This window comes from Lepus europaeus, chromosome 11 (genome assembly GCF_033115175.1).
Source record: "Lepus europaeus isolate LE1 chromosome 11, mLepTim1.pri, whole genome shotgun sequence".
Taxonomy (NCBI): Eukaryota; Metazoa; Chordata; class Mammalia; order Lagomorpha; family Leporidae; genus Lepus; species Lepus europaeus.
In genome coordinates this window covers 15,311,019-15,335,433 of record NC_084837.1, presented here as the reverse complement: position 1 = coordinate 15,335,433, position 24,415 = coordinate 15,311,019, and the positions used below count along the sequence as shown (strand labels likewise).

The following is a 24,415-nucleotide window of genomic DNA, read 5'->3' as shown; positions in this document are numbered from 1 at the left end:
AACCATTGACAATGGACCAAAAGAAACATGAAAAATGGTGTTTGAACATAGTGTGTTTGTATATACTAATAATGTCTGCATTTGTATATACTAATAATAACAATCCAATAAAATAGATGAATGAATGTTTTAGGAGTGGGCATTGTGGCATAACAGGCTTAGCCACTGCTTGGGATACCTACTTCCCGTATTAGCATGCCTGAGATTCAGTCCTGTTCTACCTCTGCTTCTGACCCAGCTTCCTGCTAATGAACATACCTGGGAGGCAGCAGACAATGGCTCAAGTACTGAATCTCTGCAATCCATGTGGGAGATTGGATGGAGTGGCTGGCTCCTGGTTTTGTTCTGGCCCTCCAGTCTCTCTCTCTCTCTCTCTCTCTCTCTCTCTCTCTCTCTCTCTCTTCCTCTTTCTCTCTCTCTCTCCCTCTCTCTCTCTCTCTCTGCCTTTCAAATCAATAAAATTGTATAAATGAACAATTTTTACGAAGTAAAGACATGTCTTAATCCATTTCCTATTGTTGATAATAAGATACCATATACTGGGTCAGTTACAATAAAGAGTTTGTGGGGGAGAGCATTTGGTTAAGTTGTCCTATGTTGGAATTCCTGACCTTGCTGCCAGATCTGGCTGCTGACTCCAGCTTTCTGCTTACGTAGGCCTTGGGAGGTGGCAGTGATGGTCTAAGTGTCTGGCTTATCTCCACCCACTTGGAAAAAGTTGAGTTGAATTCCCAGCTCCTAGCTCCAGCATTTGGGAAGTGAACCAGTGGATGGGTTCTCTTTCTGTGTTTCTTTCTCACTGTCTCTTTCTCTCTGTGAAATAACTGCATAAATTTAAAATGAAGAGTTTGTTGACTCATAATTCTGGCCCAAAGTCAAGGAGCTGTATCTAACAAAGGCCTACTTGCTGGAAGAGGCCTGAAGTTGTGAAGACTTCACATGGCAAGAGGGATCACACAAATTTGTCTTCTCTCATCTCTCTCTCTTCTTATAAAGCCCAAGTAATCAATACCAGGGTCTCCACCCTGATGACATTATTTAATCCTAACCACCTTCCAAAGGTACCACCTCTAAATGTGATTGAATTAAGTTTCCATCCTCTTAATACCTAACAATGGTGATTAAATTCCATCATGATTTTCAGAGCGCCCAAATCAGGTACCAAGAATTGTATTCTTCTGCTGAGCCCCTGAAATTCATGTCCTTGTCACTATGACATAAAATCATTACTCAAGTCTTAACCCATTCCACTGTAATTCATTTGTTCAAAGTCCAAAGTATCATCTGTGACTCAAACTTTCCAGGTGTAGGCCTATTAAGCCAAAACAGATGAACTATTTCCAGTGTACAGTGGTGGGACAGGCACAGGGTATAGATTTCTATTTCAAAGGGAAGGAATTAGTAACTAGAAAGTAATTGACTCATCACATGACCAAAACTCAGCTTGGCAGACATCAAATCTTAAAGCTACAAGTTGGGATTCCTACACACACTGAAGCAGTAGAGGCCACTTGTTCCTTGGGCAGCTGCACTCCTACAGTTTTCCTGGTCACAGACCACATGATTATTCCTTGGAACTGTTTTTGCATTCTAACTGTAGCATACTCTTTGTAAGCATTGCTCTTTGCTTGAATGTTTTATATTTTTGGGTTCTTAGCTACAGATTCACTCCCATAGTTTCATTAGGCATTTTCCCATTAGGGGATTTCTTTAGGGGCTCCTGACCTGTAATAAACTCCTAAATACATTCCGCAACTTTCCTTTAAAATCTCACTGGAAGCTACCACGAGCTCATAACTCTTGAATTCTGTGCACCTGCAAAATGAACACTGCTTGAATGCCACCAAGGCCTGTTGCCAGAACGAATGGTGCCTGGGCCTGCTGAACCGTGACTCCAGCTACGGAGTACATCACTAGCTTACAGCAGGGAGAGAAATTCCGAGGTAGCCTTAGGCATCTAGCACCCATTAAAAGCACCCCAAACTATCCCTGAAACACTTTATTCACTGGAAGATCTCTGGATCTGTAATAGAAGACTGGCCTCAAAAATTTCTGAGCTGTCTCGAGGCTTTTTCTGAGTCCTCTCACAATTGCTCATAATGCTTCACTTACTGCATTCTAGGCATTTTCTAATTTACTCCTCCAAATTCTTCTAATTTCTTCCCATAACTCAGTTCTAAAGCATTTCACATTTCAGATATTACTTATAAACAACAGCCTAATTTCTTGGTACCAGTTCTCTGTGCTTGTCCATTTTCATTTGCTAGTAACTCAGTATTATAGACTGGGTAAGTTATAAAGAAAAGAAGTTTTTTGAGGTGAACGTTTGGCACACTGGCTTAGACACTGCTTGAGACAATCACATCCTGTATTGGAGTGGCTGGATTAGAGCCCCAACTCCGCTTCTGCATCTAGCTTCCTGGGAGGCAGCAGTGGTAGCTCTCATAGTAGGATCTCTGATACCCACTTGAGAGACCAATACCAAATTCCCAGTCCCTATATGAGGAATGAACTAGTGGAGGGGACACTCTGTCTCTCTGTCCTTCTATAACTTTGCCTTTTAAATAAATGCATAAATAAGTAAATAATTTTTAAGGATTTTGTTTATTTATTTGAGAGGTAGAATCACAGAGAGAGAGAGAGAGAGAGAAACAGAGATAGAGACAGAGAGAAAGGTCTTCCACCCACATTCACTTCCCAAGTGGCCACGGCTGGGCTGATCCAAAGCCAGGGGCCTGCAAGTGCAGGGGTCCAAGCAGTTGGGCCATTTTCTCTGCTTTCCCAAACCATAGCAGAGAGCTGGATTGGAAGAGGAGCATCCAGGACTAGAACTGACACCTACTCTGCCACAGCATAGTGAATAATATTTTCAAAAATAAGTTTATTTTGGCTCACAGTTCTGGAGGTCTGAAGTCAAAGGCCTGCACCTAGGGTGGTCATTCTTGCTCACAGAGTTCCAGGGTGGTGAGGGCATTACAAAGCAAGAGACAGGAAATGCTTATATGTGTTTCCTCTTCTTATAAAGCTCACTGCTATTCAGTCATGGGAGCGCCTATCTGATCATCTCATCTAATCCTAATCACCTCCCAAAGTCTTCTCTTCTGAATGCCATAGTCAAATAGTTTCTACCCTTTACTATCTCATATTGGTCATTAAAGGTTGACATGAGTTTCAAATGGGAAAATTCATATTCAACCCACAGCAAGAGAACAACTCCATGTATGAACAGCAGTTGGAAATATGAAAAATCTTGGAATAAATTTTGCGATGAAGTAAATGGTGTGTACATAAAACCTATAAAATATTATTGAAAGAATCTGAGGAAACCTAAATAAAATGAAAGTTAGCCTATGTTCTTAGAAGGTTTAATATTGATAAGATAACAGTTCTACCCAAAACAATATGCAGATTCAGCACAATCCCTATCAGAACCCTAATGGTGTCTTTTTTGTGTAAATAGAAAAACTCACTTTCAAATATAAATGAAATTTCAAAATACTGCAAATATCAAAAACCAATCTTGATAAAGAACAAAGTAGGAAATCTCATATTGCCTGCTTTCAAAACTTAATACAAAGGTCTGGTAATCAAAACAGATTAGTACCAGCATTAATAACAGACATTTAGATCAATGAAATTGAGTATAGGGGTTAGAAATAAATCCTGGCATATATGGTGAAATGGTTTTTGACAAGGGTGACAAGAGTACTTACTCAATGTGTAATGGACAGTCCTTTCAACAAATGATGTAGGAATCATTAGATATTGACTTTTAAAAGAATGAGCTTAGATCCTTACCTCACATTATATGAAAAATTAACTCATAAGGATCAAAGAACTAAACTTAAAAGAGATCAAATGGATCAAAGAACTAAACTATAAAACTCTTAATAGAAAACATAGAAGAAAAACTTTATGACATTAGATTTGGCAATTATTTTTGGATATGACAGTAACAACACAAGCAAGAAAATAAAGACAATTTAGGTTACACAAAGTAAATAATTCTATGTAGAGTGAAAAGGCAACACACAGAATAAAAGAAATGATTCGCAAATCATATTTAAGAGGTTAATATAAACATTTTGTAAAGATACCCTAATAGTCAGCAATTTAGAAAAAAAAGCCACTTATTAAAAAATGAAGCAAAGGACTTAAATAGACATTCTGCAAAGAAGTGCAAGAAATGATGTTAATCATAATTAACTACTGATGAAATAGAAATCAAAGTTACAATGAGATACCATTTCACACACATTAGGATAGTTGTTTGCCCCCCCCTCCAAAAAAAAAAGGAAAGAAAAAAATGAAGAGAAAAAATGCAAAAGTTGAGGAAGTCATGCAGAAATTGTAACCCTTAGGGATTGTTGGTGAAAATTCGAAATAGTGCAATGACTGTGAAACAGGTGATTACTCAAAATTTAGACACAGAATTATAAGATTTAGTAATTTCACTTCTACATTTATATCCTCAGGGTCTTAATGTTACTAATTGTGCACTAAAAGGTATTTAAAATAGCATGTTTTATATTATGAAATATGTTGTATTCTAATTTTTTAAATTTTTGGTTGTTTTGTGTTTGATTTTAATTTGTTGACTTGAATACTGTTTGTTTTTACTCTAATAAGGTTCTTTACATACTCATTTTATCTATCATCTTCCCTCATTTTCATTTTTTTTTTATTTCTCTGCCTTTGGGAAACTTTCACAAATTTTCCCTCTCCTTTCTACTGTGTTTACTTCCTCAACAAATAACATCACCTAGTAGCGTCATCTGAGAAATTTGGAATCATAGACCCCTCTACACATTCTGGCATGGAATCTGATTTTTTAGAAAGATCCCTTTGTGACTTGAGTTCCTGTTAAAATTTAAGAATTTCATTAATGATTTTGAGCTATGCAAAATCCGTTTCTGTCTATATCATCTGTCTGTCATCTATCATCATCATCATCAATCTCATCTGTAAACTTTTCTACTCTATTGCTCTTCATCCAAAGTGAGATCCATATTTCCTGAGTTGGCCTGTGAAATTTGACTATAACTTTTACATTTTAAAGTAGAAGAAGTCATCAGGAAGTATTAGAGTGTAGTGTTCAAACTGCCTGGATTTGAAAGCTGTGTCTGTTTTCTAATGGCTCAGTGTGTTACAAAATGTGCTCAGTTAGTGTTATGTAAAATTTTTATGCCACTGATTGCTTGTTGTCCTGAGCATAAAGATGATAAGGCAGCATCCATCTCTATAATGTGCAGTCATCTAATCCTCACTTAACTGTCGCTCTTCGTTGATGTTCTTTCTGTCTGTTTTTACTTCATGCATTTCAGTCCTCAAAATGTGACTATCTGTTAAAAAAGAGTTTATTAATTGTAGGCATATTTTCTACAACTGGGCAACAACATTTCTCTGCTTTTCTATCAGCAATATACATTGTAGCCAGACTCTAAGCATTGTTGTCTGTCAATAGCAAAACAAAAAGAAGAAAACTAAAAAAGAGAGACACTACTGAAGATCCTCACCCAGTCATATTCTATCCCAAATGGTTGGTTTCACCACTAAAAATAGCAGTGGAATTCCGAAGATCATAAAGATTACAGAAGTGGAACTAGATATTGATAATATAAGTATTGTCCCTTTGATTCAAAAAGAATTTTAGGGAAATATCAAAGATGTGTACAGTGTTGGAGTTACACAGATAGAGCCCAGGTGTCACTGTTGTTTATCTACCTTTTGTTGATCTCCATTCACTAGGAGTGTGATTGCTCTCACTTCTCTGGTACAAGATTCTGCCACCCCTCTATGATTTCTACAAAGCCCCAATAGTGCAATTTTCCACTGATTTATTCAGAGTCCATTCTCCAAGCATGTCACAAGTTTATCCAGCTTGGGTGAGGGCTTTGTAGCTCAGAGAGCTGTACAGCTTTCTTTGTTACTCTTTCTGCCTCTACTCTTACCTTCTCTTTTCTTGCCTATTGTTCCAGCAGCCCAGCAGAGCTTTTTCCCTCCTCCATTCATCACTTTGTGCTTATCTTGTGTAGCATGAGCAGGCTGTTGTGTCTCACTCTCCATCCTCAGGGGGTTTCTAAGTATATCTTCCAAATGAAAGTAGTGAATGGATATTCCTATCTATTCTTCAATGAAATAGGAAAAAAAAAGGGCTCCATTTTATATTCAGCATTATACCAAAATGGGAGGATCTGGACTACTGCTGCGCTGTAGAAAAGTAGTTGCTTTGGTGAAAAGAAGGGCATACTCTCACTAATCCCATCAGCCTTGTGTTCCCCTTCCATTGCCTGGAATTTCCACAAAACAGTCTACATGATGTTACAATAAGTGTGAGCCTGCGGTACATGATGTCCATAGACAATTTTTGCATACTTGTGTGTGTGTGTATTCATGTATTTTAGAGTGGTTTGGGGAATGTATAAGAAGAAAACACAATAAGAAATAGTAATCTCAATGATTGTACAACTGAATGGCTACAAAAATATGTAGAAAAATTTAAAAATATGTAGAAAAATTTAAAAATTAACATTTTTATTTTCCTCATACAACGTCAACATTTTAGCAGAACTGTACTCTGATTTTCTCTTACAGCATCTTGTGTGGATGTTGGGCTGTCAGTCTGCCCTTAAACATGCCAGATTTGAAAGCGTGAGGCTGAAATTTCAGTTGGCTAGAAAATTAGATGGTGCAGAAAAATAAACTCAAGAACTAAGTGTTGATTTCTGATTATAGAATGCAATATACTCCTTAAATCCATCCAAGGATAATTGGGACTGTTATGACATTTGGAAAAATGCTTTCATCATTAGTATGGGTCATATAGTGGGTGATCAGGTGACACATGCATGTTATCTGTATAGAAAAATTTATTATGAACCTGTTTGTCAAATATGTTGACATTTTCTCTCACTGCTCCTCTCGGTCACTGAGAAATGGAACTTTTCTCAGCCTCCTGCTTAAACAGAACCTGCATTAAGATTAAATGAACTGAAACAGTATTTTTATACTTTGCGTTTCTGTGTGGGCGCAGACTGATGAGGTCTTTGCTAATTATATACTGAAGTGATCTTCTGTATATAAAGAGAATTGGAAATGAAAAAAAAAACAACCTGGTGTTAAAATGGAAATGGCATAGAAAATGAATTATTTTGAAAAAAAAATTATGTAGGATCTCTGTCTTTAATGTGCTGTACATTGCTATTTAATGCTATAATTAGTAATCCAATGGTAGTTTTTTCACTTGATGTTGCTAAATGGGCAAAATGTTGAAATCTTTACCTAGTATATACTAAACTGATCTTCTGTATACAAAGAGAATTGAAAATGAATCTTTACATGAATGGAAGGGGAAAGGGAGCGGGAGGGGGGAGGGTTGCGGGCGGGAGGGAAGTTATGGGAGGGGGGAAGCCATTGTAACCCATAAGCTATACTTTGGAAATTTATATTCATTAAATAAAAGTTTAATAAAAAAAAAGATTAAATGAGACAAGCCCATCAAAAGTGGTACCTGCTTGGTGTTTGACAGGTGTTTTGGTTAGGATATTGATAGGATCAAGGCTTATCTCATTACTTGAAGTATTAATAGGTTACTTGTGAACATCCACAGTGAAGGTTGTCCAGTTTAGAAAGCTGAATACTGAGGGGCCTGCACTGGGGGAAAGCAGGTTACGTCATTGTTTGGGTGCAATGCAGCCCATGACTACACAACTACTCTAGCATCACACATAGAAGTAGTAGAACTCAATCTTAACCCAGCAGTGTTGTTTCTCACTTAAGTTCTCTGTACTAGAGAGGTTAGAGAGCCGTTAGACAAGACAAAAACTGAGGCTAAAAGCTTCCTTGGAAATCCTTGATTATCCAAAGTCAGTAAGACTCAAAAAATAGTTTTTTAAGCTTTAATATTTTGGGCCCTATCTAGTGACTATAGTTGATAGCAATGTGCTGTAGAATTAAAAATTGCTAAGAAAGTAGATCTTAGGTCTTATTACAAAACAAGAGATAATGATGTGAGGTAATATATATGTTAATTATCTCAATTTAGCCACTACACAGTATATACAAATTTCAAAACATTGTGTCATATACTATAAGTATATGCAATTTTGTGAATTAAAATGTTTTTCCATAATAAAATAAAGTTTTGTGTTGTTTTTCTTCATAAAGCAGGTCTGTAGTATAATGAAAAGAGTTTATTCATTCAAGGTTCTCAGCATATATTGTGAATGATGTTTATTCAGGTTTACTTTGAGGAAAAAGATCCTACATATGTGTTTACTTGTGATTTGTCTTGAAGGATTCCCTGCTACATTTCTCACCCCATCTGTGATATCTCCATCCCTCTTTGTGTTTCAGAATCACCACGACAGCAGCCTGCATGATGGACCTCAGAAGATACCCACTGGATGAACAGAACTGCACTTTGGAGATTGAAAGCTGTGTGTATCTTTGTCTGAGTTCCATTTTTCTTCCACTTTGTGTTTTAGCATATTTTCCAAGGGAAAAGATCCTCTACTTTTGTCATTGTTTAGCATATTTCACAAGGGAACATGATTTTCTTGTTATAGTTTTTTTTTTTTTAAGATTTATTTATTTATTTGAAAGTCAGAGTTACACAGAGAGAGAAGGAGAGGCAGAGAGAAGTCTTCCATCCGCTGGTTCACTCCCCAGTTGGCCGCAATGGCCGGAGCTGTGTTGATCCGAAGCCAGGAGCCTGGAGCTTCTTCCAGGTCTCCCATTTGGGTGCGGGGGCCCAAGGACTTGGGCCATCCTCTACTGCTATTCACTCTGCAGATTTCACTGACATACCGGAGAGAAACAGAGACACAGAGAAAAAAGAGAGAGAGAGAGAGAGAGAGAGAGAGAGAGAGAGAGAGAGAGAGAAATGGAGGGAGAGAGAGATAGGGAGAGGAAGTCTCAGTACCAAGAAGTCTTCATTTTAATCTGATTAAGAGAGTTTGCTCTGCTGAAGTATGAGAAAACAAATGCTCCCTTGTCAGTCCATCCAATGAGAAGAGACCAGACATTGAGATGTAATTTTCTTACAATATGTTTCACCATGCAATAGTGGCTGGACTCCTGGGACTCTGGGCAGTCAGAGTAAAACTCATTTCCCAGTTTGCTGGCTTTACAAGGAGGCTATTTTGCATCTTGTCATTTATCTTCAATTTGAAGAATATTAAGATGCTTAATTGATAATTTAACATTGAGTACTTGGGTGTAAAGGATGAGAACTGTGTCTACAAAACCCAAAAAACAGGTTTCCCTCCTGATAACTGAGCTTCATCCTTTGGCATGTCTGGATGTTGTTAATGCCATTTTCCTTGGCCAATCACAGACTGGTTTATAATTAGTCTCAGTTGGATTGAGGCTTGTCAGTATTTATACTGAATTTTTGCTGGTTAAATGCTTTTGGCTTTCAGCGTCACTTGATGGCATTATGGTGAGAATGCAATGACCCTGTAAATAAATTTATTGAGAAATTGGTGGTGGGCTAGTGTGCAGGTCCTGAATGAAGCTGTCCCCACTGTGCCTTCACTTCCACACTACATCACTGTTATGTGCTCTGAAAACTGTGCTTTCAGAGAAAAAGTAGAGACATAAAATCATGTCAAGGGATGCATAATTCATCTGTGGACATTTACCATAGTGGACAGAAGGCTCAGGCTAAAGTTGGTGATTTCTTAACAGTTGAAGCACTATCCTAGGAAGTTCAATGGATTCTCTGTCACCAGAGGACACAACTGCAATAAATCAATGAATTTTAGGAAAGCAAATTTTGGTATCTTAGCAGGGAAGCAGCTCTGGGTATCCCAACTTTCTGAACACACACTGAGTGACTTCTGAGAGTGTGGATTCTATTGCTGTGATGTGTGGGCTGCAGGGAAGAATGAGCAGGAAGTTCTGGCAAAAAGATTCTCTCAGTGTGTGAGGCCCTTCCGTAGCAGAGAATCCAAAGATAAAGCACTGGAGTGGAAGAAGGGTTCTCCTAATTTTCTGGTGGCCTAATTATTCATATCTCTGTATTAGAAATGGATAGCAGAAAGATGTGGCTTTATTTCTAACCATGATGATATTCATTGATCCGCAGTTTCAGCCAAAAGATACTGAATATCAACTCTATGCAGGTACAGCTGTGAGTACAGGAGTATACAGAGAACACAGACAAAAAGTTTGCCTTTGTGGCACTTAGATTCCAGAAAAGGCAGTAAGTGATTGGATGAGACACAATTATAGATGCTTTGAAGACAATACAGTCTGGTAAAGGGTGATAAGGACTGTGAAGTCACCCATGAAATAGTGTGGCATGTAGGGCTTCTGCAAGGTTTTATCTAAGTCAACAAGCAACTGTGGTGAAGAATGAGCCTCACAGAGGTCTGAAAGTAGGTCCCCACAGAAAACACTGAAGCCCAGGGCACAGCCTGCTCTGATCTGCAAGAGGAGGCCAGGGATGCAGGCTAAATGAGTGAAGAAGAGGGAATGGAGACACTAAGGGTCAAGTTATATGGGATTGTGAAGTCCTCGTAAGGAGTTAGGACTTGTTAATTGCACTGAGAAACATTTGGGAGTTAAGCAGAGGGATGGCATGCTAAGTAGTGTGCTTTATTAAAGATTGTTGTGACTGACAGGTGAGAATGGAAGTGAAGGAACTCAGAAAGAAGGGAGCAGACAGTAGGTGTGACAACCCTCATGCTCTCAAACAGGACAGCGGATGGGGCAAGTGAGGTGGTGTTAGTTGTGGGGAGCAGTCAGTCCTGCAGCTTTGACCCATTTGTTTGTCAAGCATGAATCTTATGTCTAACTTTTTGTTGAATGATACGTTAAAACAAAAAATGCTGTTATAGTCAATCTAAGGTTTTCTAAAGATATGTGTTTTAATCAGTCGTATTGATAAAGTTGATCTAATCTGACTCCTGTACATTATTGTGCCATTTTCTCATTCTCCAGAAGCACTGGTTAACTAACAAGTGGACATGAGCAGTGTGATATGAACTGAGTTTGGAGCTATAATCCAGTTAATGATCACTCCTCATTCTTACGAGACCATTTGCTCAATTCTCTAATGGTTAGGAGTACCCCAACACAAAGCATTTCTAAAGTTGGCTGACCACATGCCAGGAAGAGCTGGTGAACCAATCCCCAAGTGCCAATGAGATCACTGCTTTTGCTCTACACATCCATCTGTGTAATCGAGCATTGAATAGTTAAAGTCACCCTCAGTTTTTCTACTGTTCAATAGCATTTGAAAGGAGTTATTTTTTGAATTCTCCATACTTGAATTCTAATTTTCACTAAAATCATCTTATCCATTGCTTTTAAGATGTTTTGAATGCATGTCTTTGTGTTGTCTGGGGGCATATCTAAAAGCTATACTTTGCTAACAGAATTCCAGGTAGAACATCTGGTTTCCCCAGCTTCTCTAGTTTTCAACATCAGCAAGGTACAAACAGTGGAGGTAACACAAGAATCTCTGAAAGTTTGTTGTTTGATGATACTTCTTGCAGATAAGCACATTAAACAAATCTGCTTCAAGCATGGCCAAGTTGTTACTCCCATTTTACTCATGAGAGTTTCTTTAGCCGTGCATATATACAAGATGATGTTGTTTCATATACCCATGTCTCTGCTTCTCTCTGCTGGCAGATGGCTACACCACAGATGACATTGAATTTTACTGGCGTGGCGGGGACAAGGCTGTCACTGGAGTGGAAAGGATTGAGCTCCCGCAGTTCTCCATTGTGGAGCATCGTCTGGTCTCGAGGAATGTCGTCTTCGCCACAGGTGAGAAAATGGGCCACTCATGATCCCTGCACTGCTGTGATAGTCTCCTGACAAAACACACTGTGATTAAGTCTCAATGAAGGGTCCTCAAAAGAGGTGCCATCACCATTGACTCATCCTTGCACCCTTTTTCTTCACATCTAAAGCTTTGATGGCCAGAGAGGACCACTTGAGAGGGTGACAATGTCTGGGGCTGGACACTGAAAGGTGAGAGATTGAGGCTGAATTAGCCAGCCAATTGATAACACAAGAAACACTCATTTTGGAGCAGTAAAGAGGCCGCTGATGGCCTTGGAGGCGGGAAGGAAGGGGAAAGAAAAAGACTTCCTAAGGGTCTGCATTGTATCATAACAGGTAAAGCCACTGCCTTCGATGCAAGCATCCCATATAGGCACAAGATACCCCCCTTCTAGTCCAGCTCCCTGCTAATGTGCTTGCGAGGTCATAAATGGATGGCTCAAGTGCTTAGGCCCCTGTGCCCACAGAGGAGACCTGGAGGAAGCTCCTGGCTTCAACCTGGCCAAGCCCTTGCTGTGGGGGCCATTTGAGGTAGTGAACCAACGGATGAAAAATAGCTCTCTTTCTCGATCTCTTTAACTCTGCCTTTCAGATAAATAAAATATTTTTTTTAAAGAGGGAAGATTCCCTATAGTTAGCCACCTTGTCCTTATGCTGGACTAGAAGACCACTGCGGTGGACCAGGAACATGGGTTATCTGCAGTTAGCTTTGCCTCACTGGATGATCATCTTTACCTGATGTTATCTGGTTAAAGTTGCAATGGCTTAAGTTTTGCTGCTTTTGTTTCAGCTGTCTAAACACTGAGATGATACCTTTTACTCTTCTACCTGTTCTTGCTGAGATGTTACTAAATTTTCACCCATGTATATTTTCCACCACTTTCTCATTAGTTTTGTATTCTTAGTGTATGCTCTGTATTGTAATTAATGAATGGAACTGCTTTCTAACCTATAAGATATCATCAAGACTAAAGACTCTGGGTTAAAAGCACTAAGTGAAGACAGATCTGTCTGTGTTGCTTGAACAACTTGTAGTAGGAATAAGTTCCAATTCTGGAATGACATTCATGTAGCCAGCAGGCCTACTTTGCTTGTTTCCTGTGGGTTGAATGCCGTTGACCCACGGTTACCTGCCTCTGCTTCATCCAGCCAGTTCTGACTCATTACTCAGCTTCATTTAGATGCCACTTCCTCTGTCGAGTCTTTTTGATCTACTGTATCCACCACAGCCCCCAGGCTATGCCTCTCCATAGTGCTACACCAACTACCTGTGTTCTTTGCTCACAGCTCACTGTACCTTCTCCTTCAAGGGCTCCTGGCCTTGGCTCACCCTCTCCTTGCCCTCAGCTTGCATAATCCCAGACACATCATGAGTGCAGCATTGAATAAGTGAACAATGAGTTAAAGTCATCCCCAGTCCCTTCTCCCCACTTAGCCTCTAAGAGTCAATGTACACGATAAGGAGAGTCAAAGCCCAAAGTTTTAAAACACAAATCAGTGCATTGTTTTTCAGTGTTGCTCTATCCTCTGTCACAAGAGGCTCTGCAAATGTCCCTGCAGGCTCCATGAAGGACACACTGAAATGCTTTCTTCTGTTGGGTGGTGAGACCTGTAGGAACGTGACTTGTCATTAAGAGGTGGTGTCCACAGCTGAGAAAGCTACTTTGTAATGTATTGAATAAAATAATTTATCATCTCTGAAACTGGGGTTAAAATAGTTCCAGGCTCTGAGTGGTGTGTGCAAAAGCTCTTCTCAGAACACAAGGGTAGTATTCTCACAGTGGAGTTATCTTGCCTGTGCCTGCCTTTGTTTAGAAAATTGCAGTTGTGGCCAGGAGTGTGTTGTCATGAGGATCTTCTATTGCATTTTTGTGCATCCTCCGCAGAAAGCCCCATACGTAGTTTGTTGAGAATGCATAACTGCCACAAGATACTGCAGCCACTTGGAATGGTCTCTCTCAATCCACTCACTCAGTTCCTTTATGACATTCTTCTCTAGGTGCGATCTCTTTCTTTTAAGTATATACATAGTGAAAAATATCCTTAACATGTCTGGAGAAGATACACACTACATGGATGGGAGAGAATCTTCAAACTATTTGAATACCCATCAGAATGACACATCATGTCTACCTTACACTTACTGGGTTCCTGCATTTACTGGGTACAACACAGGTCTCAGCACCAAGGAGTTTAAAATCTCTCATCCTTCAAAGAGCTTGGAATTTAAAATTATTCTAATTCACCTAAACATGAAGAAATGACATTGGCCACATCATTTAAAAATATTTTAAAATTAACTGCTAAGCTAATTTATTTTCATTTCTGCAAGTGTTATAAACTGAGACTTTGACCAGTACAGGGACTTTCTAGCCTGAGAAAGAGGGATTAGGGCAAGAAAGTTCTGGATGCTTATTGGAAGCCTTGAGGATTCTGTCCACTTCTGTTTCCTTCAGCATGAGAACACAAGGCAGCCACACCAGCATTGCAGGGTGGTGGCTGCAAGATCAGCAGAGACAGGGAGCCCCCAGTTTCAAAAATTCAGAGAGACAGCACTGTGGCACAGTGGTTTAAGCTGTCACTTGTGACACTGTTATAAATGCATCTGGGAAAGCAGCAGAAGATGGCTCAAGTACTTGGGTCCCTACCACCATTTGAGAGATCCAAGGCAGTTCCAGGTTCCAGGCTTCAGCCTGCCCCAGCCCTGTCTGTTGTGGCCATTTGAGCAGTGAACCAATAGATGAAAGATGCTGTATGTGTGTGTGTGTGTGTGTGTCTGTCACTCTACCTTTCAAATAAAAAAGACATGCTTAAAAAAACATAAAAATTTTCCAGGGATTCTTGTTATCATAGTTATGGAAGAGAAATTTTTGTACCTTGCCTGTTTCACCCTTGTGCTACCCCTTGAGGACTTTGTTGAAGACCCCTTGCTGTGGTTTTCTTCCAGTGCTGTTCTAATCCACCTCTTGGCTAACATGGGTTTGCAGGTTATCAGGCAGGGAACAACATTCAAAGGTGAAGCGTGGATATGTCTTTTGGAATTGGTGTAAATGAGGCATGGGACAATACTGTGGAACAAAGAGAGTAACAAGAGGGTCTTGGCCAGTAGGATAGCTCAGTGGAGCTCCATGATTTCAGTGATACTCCCCAGATGGCCTCATTTACCTCTTTGCAGAGGTGTGTTGAGAAGGAAGTAAACCACAAGAGAACTCACTGAAATCTGTTAGAGACAGAACATATGCAGGGTTTAACATCTCAGATCCTGGAGCCAGACTGCCAAAGTTTACATTATGTCCTAACTCTGGACTAATTCTGGACTTTCTAGCAGTGTAGCCACAACAAGTAATTCAACTTCTTTACAAAACAGAGCTATGAAGAGTGTTTATTTGATAGGATTGTTAGGAGAATTATGTGGATTAGTATAAATACAGGTTCTAGAACAGTGCCTAGCCGGTAGTAAACAATGATTAGCTGCCATTAATTAAATCTGTGGGATCAGGGATAAGGCATATTTTGAGGAGTCTGAGAATAAATACCCTAGTAGCTGGCTAGAGCTTTGCATATTAGAAAAATATGACAGTATTCTCCTGGGCTACTGTGCATTAAGTAACTGACTCATAATTGCCAGTTTGAGGGATTCTTAAGCTTAGAGAGAATTTGGGTTTATATTTGTATTCTTAATGCATATACCAGTGTCTAATCTACTCAGTAACTAAGTTGAAAAGTGATCATTGAATTGAGAGGAAATTTGACCACCATTACTAAGGATATATTCAAATGAATCATTTCTGTGAAAGAGAAATGTATAAATTATGACTTTTTATTGTGCATTCAAATAATCAAGGCACTCAAATCTTATGTGTTAATAAAATTGACATAAAGTCTGTATGGCCCTCAGTGGAAATTAAGTATACCTTTGTTCAGAAAGAGAAAACTGTACTCTATAATTGTGAAAGCAGTAGCTGAGTTAATTAACATTAAAATGATTATTCAGCTCCTAACATGGTTCAACAAAGATGTTTTGGAGAAAGTATTTCAACCCATTTACAACTGCAAAGAAAGTGAAGCAAAACTGCATCTACTCTAGCTTTTAACTGTAGTGGTGATGTGCTAAATTTGATTTCACACCACCTTGTTTTAAATAATTGCTAGTAATGTCCCTTGAACATTCATATAAGAAAACAGAAGTTCAAGAATAATAATAATTTAACCAAGTCTGTGTAGTGTAGCTAGAAAACAGAGATGTCAGTCTCTGATGCGAAGGAACCCTTCATGTATTTTTAATAAAAATTTCAAAAACTAGTCTCTACACTTTATAAAAGTGATTTTTTTTGCACTTTTATCTGCTAATGTTACAAAATTTCTTTAAAGAGATTACATCTGTAAATGTTTTTTACAAAAACCCTGGAAAACATAATGTGGTGATAAGCAATGTCTGGAGAGCTCAATTCCAGTTCCTATATCTCTCCCTCTTCTATGCCATGTATCAGTGGGCCACACCTTTTCGATGAACCATGCTTTTATGCAGGTTTCTAAAAATAGACCTTTGGATTGGAAGCCACAAGTTCTAGCCTTGTGACCTGGAATTTCTTCTTCTAACACCCAGGTTGTCTATTACAAGAAAATAGCCTGCTGCTTTCAAATCCATCTTCCTCTCTGCTACTGTGTTAGAAGGCACCAGCTTTATGCTCATTCAGCTGCAGCCCAGCTCCAGAACCTTTCAAACTGCCCTTTGCCTGCAGGACTGGATACCTGTCTAGCGCCAACCTTTCTTCTTCAGTTTTCTTCAGTTTAACTCACATGATATTTATTTTGTTGTTACATTTAATTTCTTCTGTCTTCCATTCACTTCTTCATTTTATCCAAAGTCTTTTGCACCTGTTTTTTTTCTGCCACCTGAGATATTTTCATCCTCTATTTCTCCTGTCAGAAACTAGTAAATTCATCAGTGGACAGTTCACACATCAACCCTCTGCTTGATCTTCCTTGAGCTTTTCTTCCAGTTATCTTTTTCCTTTGGAAAGTTTTGAATCATACATTGCATCAGTTTTTTTTTTTTTAATCAGCTGTCATGAATTATTACTTTCATGCGTATATTTAACAGGTATTCAAGGAAGAAAATTAAAGCAAGGTATTTGTTCATAACCCATGTTTAGGATACACTCAATATACCAACTTCAGATTCTCCTGGCAAGTCAAACAGAAAAGAATAAATTGCCTTCATGAAATCCCTTGTATACAACTCACTGTTTAAGTCTACTGTTTTCTTGGAAAATCCTGGATCTATTACCAAAATTCCTTTTTAGCTAAAACATTTATGCAGCAATTATTTAAATCATTCTTTAGCATCTATAGCCTATAGGATTAAGCTGAACCTGCAAGCATGCATTGATAGGCTTTCCAAGAAACAGAGGGAGGGAGATTGAAAACAATGCATAACAACCAAGAGAAACTGTGATGGAGAAGTGGGAGGATCTCTCACTACCACAGCCTGCCTGCCAAGGTATTTCATTCGAGATTACTTAACATTTTATTTTTGTTCTAATCCTTTAAATAAAGAATGTATTTGCTATAGTCAATAGATGTTAACACATCAAAGTACCAATTCTAGTCCTGACTGTTTCACTTCTAATCCAGCTTTACCTGGGAAAGCAGCAGATTATGGTCTGGGTACTTGGGTTCCTGCCATCTCCATGGTAAAAAAAGGATAGAGTTCCGGGCTCTTGGCTTGTGCCTGGCCCAGGTCTGGCTGTTGCAGCCATTTAGAGAGTAAGCCAATGGATGAAAGATTCTCTCTCTCTCTCTCTCTCTCTCTCTCTCTCTCTCTTCCCCTCTCCCTCCCTTCTTCTGTATCTGTCACTCTTCCTTTTGCATAAATACATAGATAAGTCTTTTTTTTTTTTTAATCTGCTAACATAGTGTAACCTGCCTTTGTGGACTCATGGGGCTTTATGGTTGAATTTCAGGAAATACTGAAAACTTAGATTAGTCTAGGTCTTTGAAATTATTTTGATATAAACTTGAAAAGATACTGACTTTCTAAAAAAGCTTTGTAAATATTGTAATAATTTTTAAATAGCATTCAACTTTTAAATGTGTTTTTAATAAATAATCCATAATCAGTCAAAAGTTTGGGTCTGGTATTTCAGAAGTCCCTATGGTGACACTTCCAAATTCTGTTCCTGCTCTCCTTCCCAAAGCCAACCACTGTCTTAACTTATCATACCAGAGGTAATTTTTGGCTGGTTTTGAACCTTACTTAATGGGATACTAGAGTTTGGGTTATTTTCTGATTGCCTTCTGAACTCAGCGTGGTATTTGTGAAATCCACCCATGTCCTTCTTTTTTTTTTCCCCCTGTTAACTACTGTGTAAATATACCACAATTTGTTTATCCATTCTGCTGCTGATGTATATCTATGAGTAACTCTACTGTGAACATTCTTGTATCTTTCTTTTTTTGTGTGAGTATATGCCACATAAATGTTTATTATACAGTTGCTCCTTGATATATGCAGGGGTTGGTCCAGGACCCTCTAACCCCATGGACACCAAAATACATGGACATTCAAGTCCCCTACACAAATAAGCTTCCTATTCGCGTATAGCCTACATATATCCTCTCTTGTACTTTAAATTATTTCTAGCTTACTTGCAATACCTAGTGCAATGTAAATGCTATGTAAATAGTTGTTATAGTGTATTGCTCAGAGAATAATGACAAGAAAAAATCTTATATGTGGTGTGACTGTATATTAAAATGGAATTGTGAATGCTCAGATTCAATTGGCTATACCAAAATGTTTTCCAAAATGCTGTTCCCATTTGACTCATATCAGTAGTGACTGAGAGTGTGTAGAAATCTTTCTTTGTGAATTTTCCTAAATGTTTTATGTTTTCTATTGCTAGAACTGGTAAAATAGTTCAAACGTTAATTTCCTGTTTCTTTTGGATTTCTAAGAAAACAGTGATGCTGCATTGAACAACCTTGTTAACATGCTTATTATTTCTAATACTTTATCTGTGATCATACTTTTCTACCACTTCTTAAATAAACCTCAGTGTTTTTTGACTCCATATATCTTCTTTCTGACTTATTACCTAATTTACATACACTTTATTTTTTTTGAAGATTTATTTATTTATTTGAAAGTCAGAGTTACACACAGAGAGAGAAGGAGAGGCAGAAAAGGTCTTCCATCTTCTGCTTCACTCCGCAATTGGCTGCATTGGCTGGAGCTGCACTGCTCCAAAGCCAGGAGCCAGGAGTTTCTTCCAGGTCTCCCACAGGGGTGCAGGGATCCAAGGACTTGGGCCATCTTCTTCTGCTTTCCCAAGCCATAGCAGAGAGCTGGATCGGAATTGGAGCAGCTGGGACATGAACTGGCACCCATATGGGATGCCAGCACTGCAGGTGTTGGCTTTACCCACTATGCCACAGCACCAGCCCCTACGTATACTTTAAACCTCACATAGTATTAATGTTGTTAAATGAAATCAATGTTTAGATATAGTTATATAATTCTTTATTACTCATCCTTTACTTATTTCCAGGTTTCTCCCTGCAAATGTTTTTCTTCTATCTAATTTTTTTCTTCTGCCTAAATATTTTTCTTTAATGTATCCTGGCAACAAATTTCTTAACAGCTTTTCTTAATCTATTTTTACCATTATATCATTTAGCTTTGCAGGATGAAGGTATTTGTTGGGGATGGAAATCTGGATCATTCCTTGCGTTTTCTTCTCCATTTGAAGATATTTCTTTGTCTCTGACTTCCATTATTTTTGTTAAGAAGACACTTGTAGGTCTAATTGGTGCTATTTTGAAAGGAATCTTTATTCCTTCCTCCTCTAGATAAGTTTATTTTTTATTTGGTTTCCACTGACATTACTATGATCTCTTGGGTTGAAATTCTCCCAGTAATTATTTTGGGGTTTCATGGTTCATCCTGAATCTTTGTCTGGAGTCCTTTCAGCCGTTTTTGAGCACTGTCAACCATCCTCTTTTCAAACACTGCTTTTGCTCCGTTCTGTCTCCTCTTCTCCCAGAATCCCAATTATGCACTTGTTCCGTCATCTCACTATGTGGTCTATACATGCCTCCCTCCTTTCTGTGTCTTACATTTTATTTTCTCCTTTTGCTTCATTCTGGAAAATCTCACCTGACTTGTTTATCAGAAAAGATCTGTGCTTCATCTGCTTTCTGGGATCCAGGTAATTCTGAATTCAATTTCAGTCTTTGTGCATACATGACTTATCTTCACAGCTTACCCAGAATTCTTTGCACCAGTGTAGCCAACCCAAGTGTAAAGCTGTATGCTGGGCTCCCTTCTTGCCCATCACTCTCCGGTTTTTTCTCCCTTCCACGCATGAATTGTCCAGAGTTCTGCTTAGTTCGTTATCTCTCTTCCAAAGACTACAGCTCCCTGAAACATGGACTGCTATCTCTGTTTCCTTTTTCTCACATATGTTGCTACAGATTTTTACTGTTCATCATCTTCTCCCCAGTGCCTTCAAGAAAATGTATTTGAATTTTATTCATTTTTTTCTAATTAGTTCCAGTGCTTGGGTCACCTATTCCGTAGTACCTAAATATCATGGTTTACTTCTCACCCCTCGTTATTTTCCCAGAAAGGTTTAGAGTTGATTCAATATATAATCTGCATATAGTTTGGGCTGTTATTACATTACAGTAGAAAAGAAAATTTACAAAATATTTTATCATAAAATTTCAGAAAATAGAAGTCAATTATGTATTTTTGTGATAACATTATGTAAATGAAACATTTATCAAAAATACTGTGCTATTGAAAAAAGTTTTGAAAGCTCAAACTCAGAAGAATTAATTTGATTTTAATAGCAGCAAGCTGTACAAATATGAGCAAAGCATTCGAATGGCAGGTCAGTTTAAAAGCACTAAATCAAATTTATTTGAACAAATATATTAAGCTAACAAAGAGCCCATTAAAACATCTCTGTGGACACACAGGTCACCCGTTTGCGATTTGGGACCTCAGCTTTTTATTTTTTTTTATTTTTTAATTTTTTTTAAATTTTTGACAGGCAGAGTGGACAGTGAGAGAGAGAGACAGAGAGAAAGGTCTTCCTTTGCCATTGGTTCACCCTCCAATGGCTGCCGCGGCTGGTGCACCACGCTGATCTGAAGGCAGGAGCCAGGTGCTTCTCCTGCTCTCCCAGTGGGTGCAGGGCCCAAGCACTTGAGCCATCCTCCACTGCCTTCCCGGGCCATAGCAGAGAGCTGGCCTGGAAGAGGGGCAACCGGGACAGAATCAGGAGCCCCGACCAGGATTAGAACCCGGTGTGCCGGCGCCGCAAAGTGGAGGATTAGCCTGTTGAGCCACGGCGCCGGCCAGGACCTCAGCTTTTGTATTAGTCCTTAATATGTGTCATGCTCACCAGCAAAATTTTGGATGTACAGTTTTTGCAAATTCAGAAATTTACTCATAACTTTTTAGTTTCCTTTGAGTTAAAAAATTTGAGATTTTTTTCAAGACACCCAGAGAACAGATTAATTAATATGCTTCTTAATTATCAGCTGTTTATTTCCCTTCTTTTTTGCTTTGGTACATGTGCATAGTGAAATATTCTGACGTTTTTCAAAAAACACTCCAGCCAAGACTAAAAAAAAGAAAAAGTTCCAAAATGAACAATGATAAAACATTTTAGGTAATATATGTGAATTTTCTAGTATCCAAAAATAAATGTCAAAATATTGTTTTATTCATTAATGATTATGATAAATTATGAATTTTTAAAAAAATTTAAACTTATATAAGGGATTAAATTTCATGTGTTTTGTATTTAAGATTTAAGAATATAGTGATCAAATTATGAATTTTTAAAGGTCCACATGTTTCACTGTTGATGTGAACTTAAAATTCTTTTCAAGAGTCCATTTATGAACCCTGGTAAAACTTAAGTTTTTATTAAAGGTAAGCATGTGGTTAAATCACTGTCCACTGGGCCAGTTACCATATGTATGTATCTTATTTATAATTTAATTTAACATTAAAAGTTGTGATTTTGTTTGCCCCATTGATTTTGGTTAAAAGAATCCTTGCAAATGTTTCCGCTGTGCCTCCTAGAGAGATACCTCCCTAATTCCTAAATCCAAACTGGTGAGACCAGAACATTCTCGCTCCCAGTCTTAAGGTAAAACACTTTCCTGGAAGGACTGAGGTGTGAGATGCTTCTCACTACAGAAGCAAGATTTCATTAGAGGTTCATTACCCTACAGCTCCTTTACAGAAATAATTCTCGCGAACCTTTCTCTTTTGAATTTAAGTCCTCCAGAAAAAAAATTCAAATATGCTCCATGGTGATATCTCTGTGATTACAAAATTCTGACCATAGAAGCTACCCACGTTGGAGGGACAGACTTACACTTATCGTGTTTTTTTGGGGGCAGACAGTATATTTTGTAGTTAATGTGAATTAAGTCATCTAATTCCTAGTAAAAATACTTATACATGTAGTATTTTTCTTTATAATGGATTTATTGATGTGACTCACATAATATATAATTCACCCATTTAAAATGTGCAACTCAGTGGCATTTAGTGTATTCACAGAGCTGTATAATCATGGCCTCAATCAATTTTAGAATATTTTCTTCACCCTTGTCTCCGTTAATAACAATTTGCCATTTTCCTAACCTTCCTCCCGCTACCCTCACAAATCTACTCCCTGTTTCTCTGGATTTTTCGGTACTTGCATTTCCTATAAATGGAATCATACCATATGTGGTCCTTTGTGATGAGATTCTTTCAATTAGAATATTTTCTTTAAGACTTACCCATCTCATGGCTTATGTTAGTACTTAATTCTTTTTCTTGTCAATTAGTAATTCCCTGCATTAGTATGAAAGATCTTCAAAAAACCATGGAAAATGCATATTATAAAAACTGTGCCCAGATTTCAAAAAGTTTTGCACCAAAAAAAAAATATTTGTTAATTCTATTTTTCACAATTTGTTAAACCATGTGAGTTGTTTGCACTTTTTAACTTCCTGTGAATATTCGGTTACACAATCTAGTATGGAATTCTTTTCATTTCTCTTAGGAAACAAATTCATGTACTTAGGAGTAGATTTGCTGTGTCATACAATAACTCTTGTTAATCATTTGAAGAATCATCAGATGGTTCTTCTAAAGAAACCATTTACACCCACAGCAGCAAGATATGAGGGTTATAATTTCTCTACATCATTACCAACAAATTTTCTTACCTTTTGAAAACATTGCTTAATTGATTGATTGATCGAAAAATAGAGAAGCATGCACACACGAACACACGCATACACACAGTTCCCATTTGCTGGTTAACTCCTCAAATGCCTTTGGGGGCTAGAGCTGTACCAGGCTGAAGCCAGGAGTCAGGAACTCAATCCAGGTATTCCATATGGGTAGCAGGGATCCAACTAATTGAGCCAACACCTCTGCCTCCCAGGGTTCTTCATTAGCAAGAAGCGTGAAACAGGAGTGTATTTGAGACTTGACCTCGGGCACTCATTTATGGGATGGGGGTGTCCCAAGTGGCATCCTAACTGCTAAGCAAACACTTATTTTGTTGTTTGTCTTTTTGATTATAGCCATTTTAGTAGTTACAAATTCACATTTTTTTTTTTAAATACTTATTTGTGAAAGAGAGAGAGAACAGTATCATCCCGATTTGTTCACTAAGTATCTGCAGTGGCCATGGGCCGGGCCAGACTGAAGCCCCAAATGAGGAACTCACTCAATTCAGGTCTCCTACAAGGGTGGCAGGGACCCAACCTCCTGATCTTGCGCCTGCTGCCTCCTAAGGTGCACATCGGCAGGAGGATGGAAGTGGGAGTGCATCTGGGAATGCAGCCCAGGAGCTCCAGTATGAGATGCAGGTGTCCCAAACATTTTAACTGGTAGGCCAAACTCCCACCCCATGCAGTGGTACCTTACTGTGATTTTGATTTGCATTCCCTTAATAACTAATGAAGCTGAGCGTTTTTGTGCTTGTCCATTCATTTGTCTTCTATTTACAGTTGCTTTCTTGTTTTCTAAGTATTTTTGATATACTTTAGATACAAGTTCCTAACTGGGCATATGACTTGCAAATATTTTCTTCCATTCTGGTGAGTTGTCTTTTCAGTTTCTTTGCAACACAATAGTTTTAAAATTTGATGAATTGTAATTTATCTTTTTTTTTCTTTTGTTACTCATTGCATTCTTTTCCTGATTTTACACTTGAGGAAACAGGTTCTGAAAGAGTACTCAGATTCTCCAAAAGGAACATAGCAAATAAACAGTTGAGCCTGGATTTTTCAAACACATGTGTTCTTTGCTTTCTCATGTGGCTCCATACTCTGGTTTCACTGTGGAGGTCAGAAGGAGACCATTGCCTGATTCATATTTTTTCTAGAGCTACTTATGCTTTATTTCATATATTTCCTTTATTCTTCATGGGTTTCTTTTTTCAGCATATAAGATTACCTGTAATGAGGCTGAGAAAATTGGTAACACTATTTCTGGTTTTAAGCTTTGTCATAAGTAAAAGGGATATCATAAATGGATAAGATACCATGACAAAGGACTCAGAAGTGGCAATAAATGAGAACTTCT

The 24,415-nt window shown here is 38.3% G+C and overlaps 1 protein-coding gene across 1 annotated transcript in view; it reads left to right on the top strand.

Annotated features, from left to right (window-relative positions):
- GABRB3 (gamma-aminobutyric acid type A receptor subunit beta3) overlaps nt 1-24,415 on the top strand; it is a 220,938-nt gene that overhangs the window by 170,666 nt on the left and 25,857 nt on the right. The window contains exons 5-6 of the mRNA XM_062204564.1: nt 8,356-8,438; nt 11,644-11,781. Coding sequence (XP_062060548.1) covers nt 8,356-8,438; nt 11,644-11,781 — 221 coding nt within the window. The remainder of the gene's footprint in view (nt 1-8,355; nt 8,439-11,643; nt 11,782-24,415) is intronic.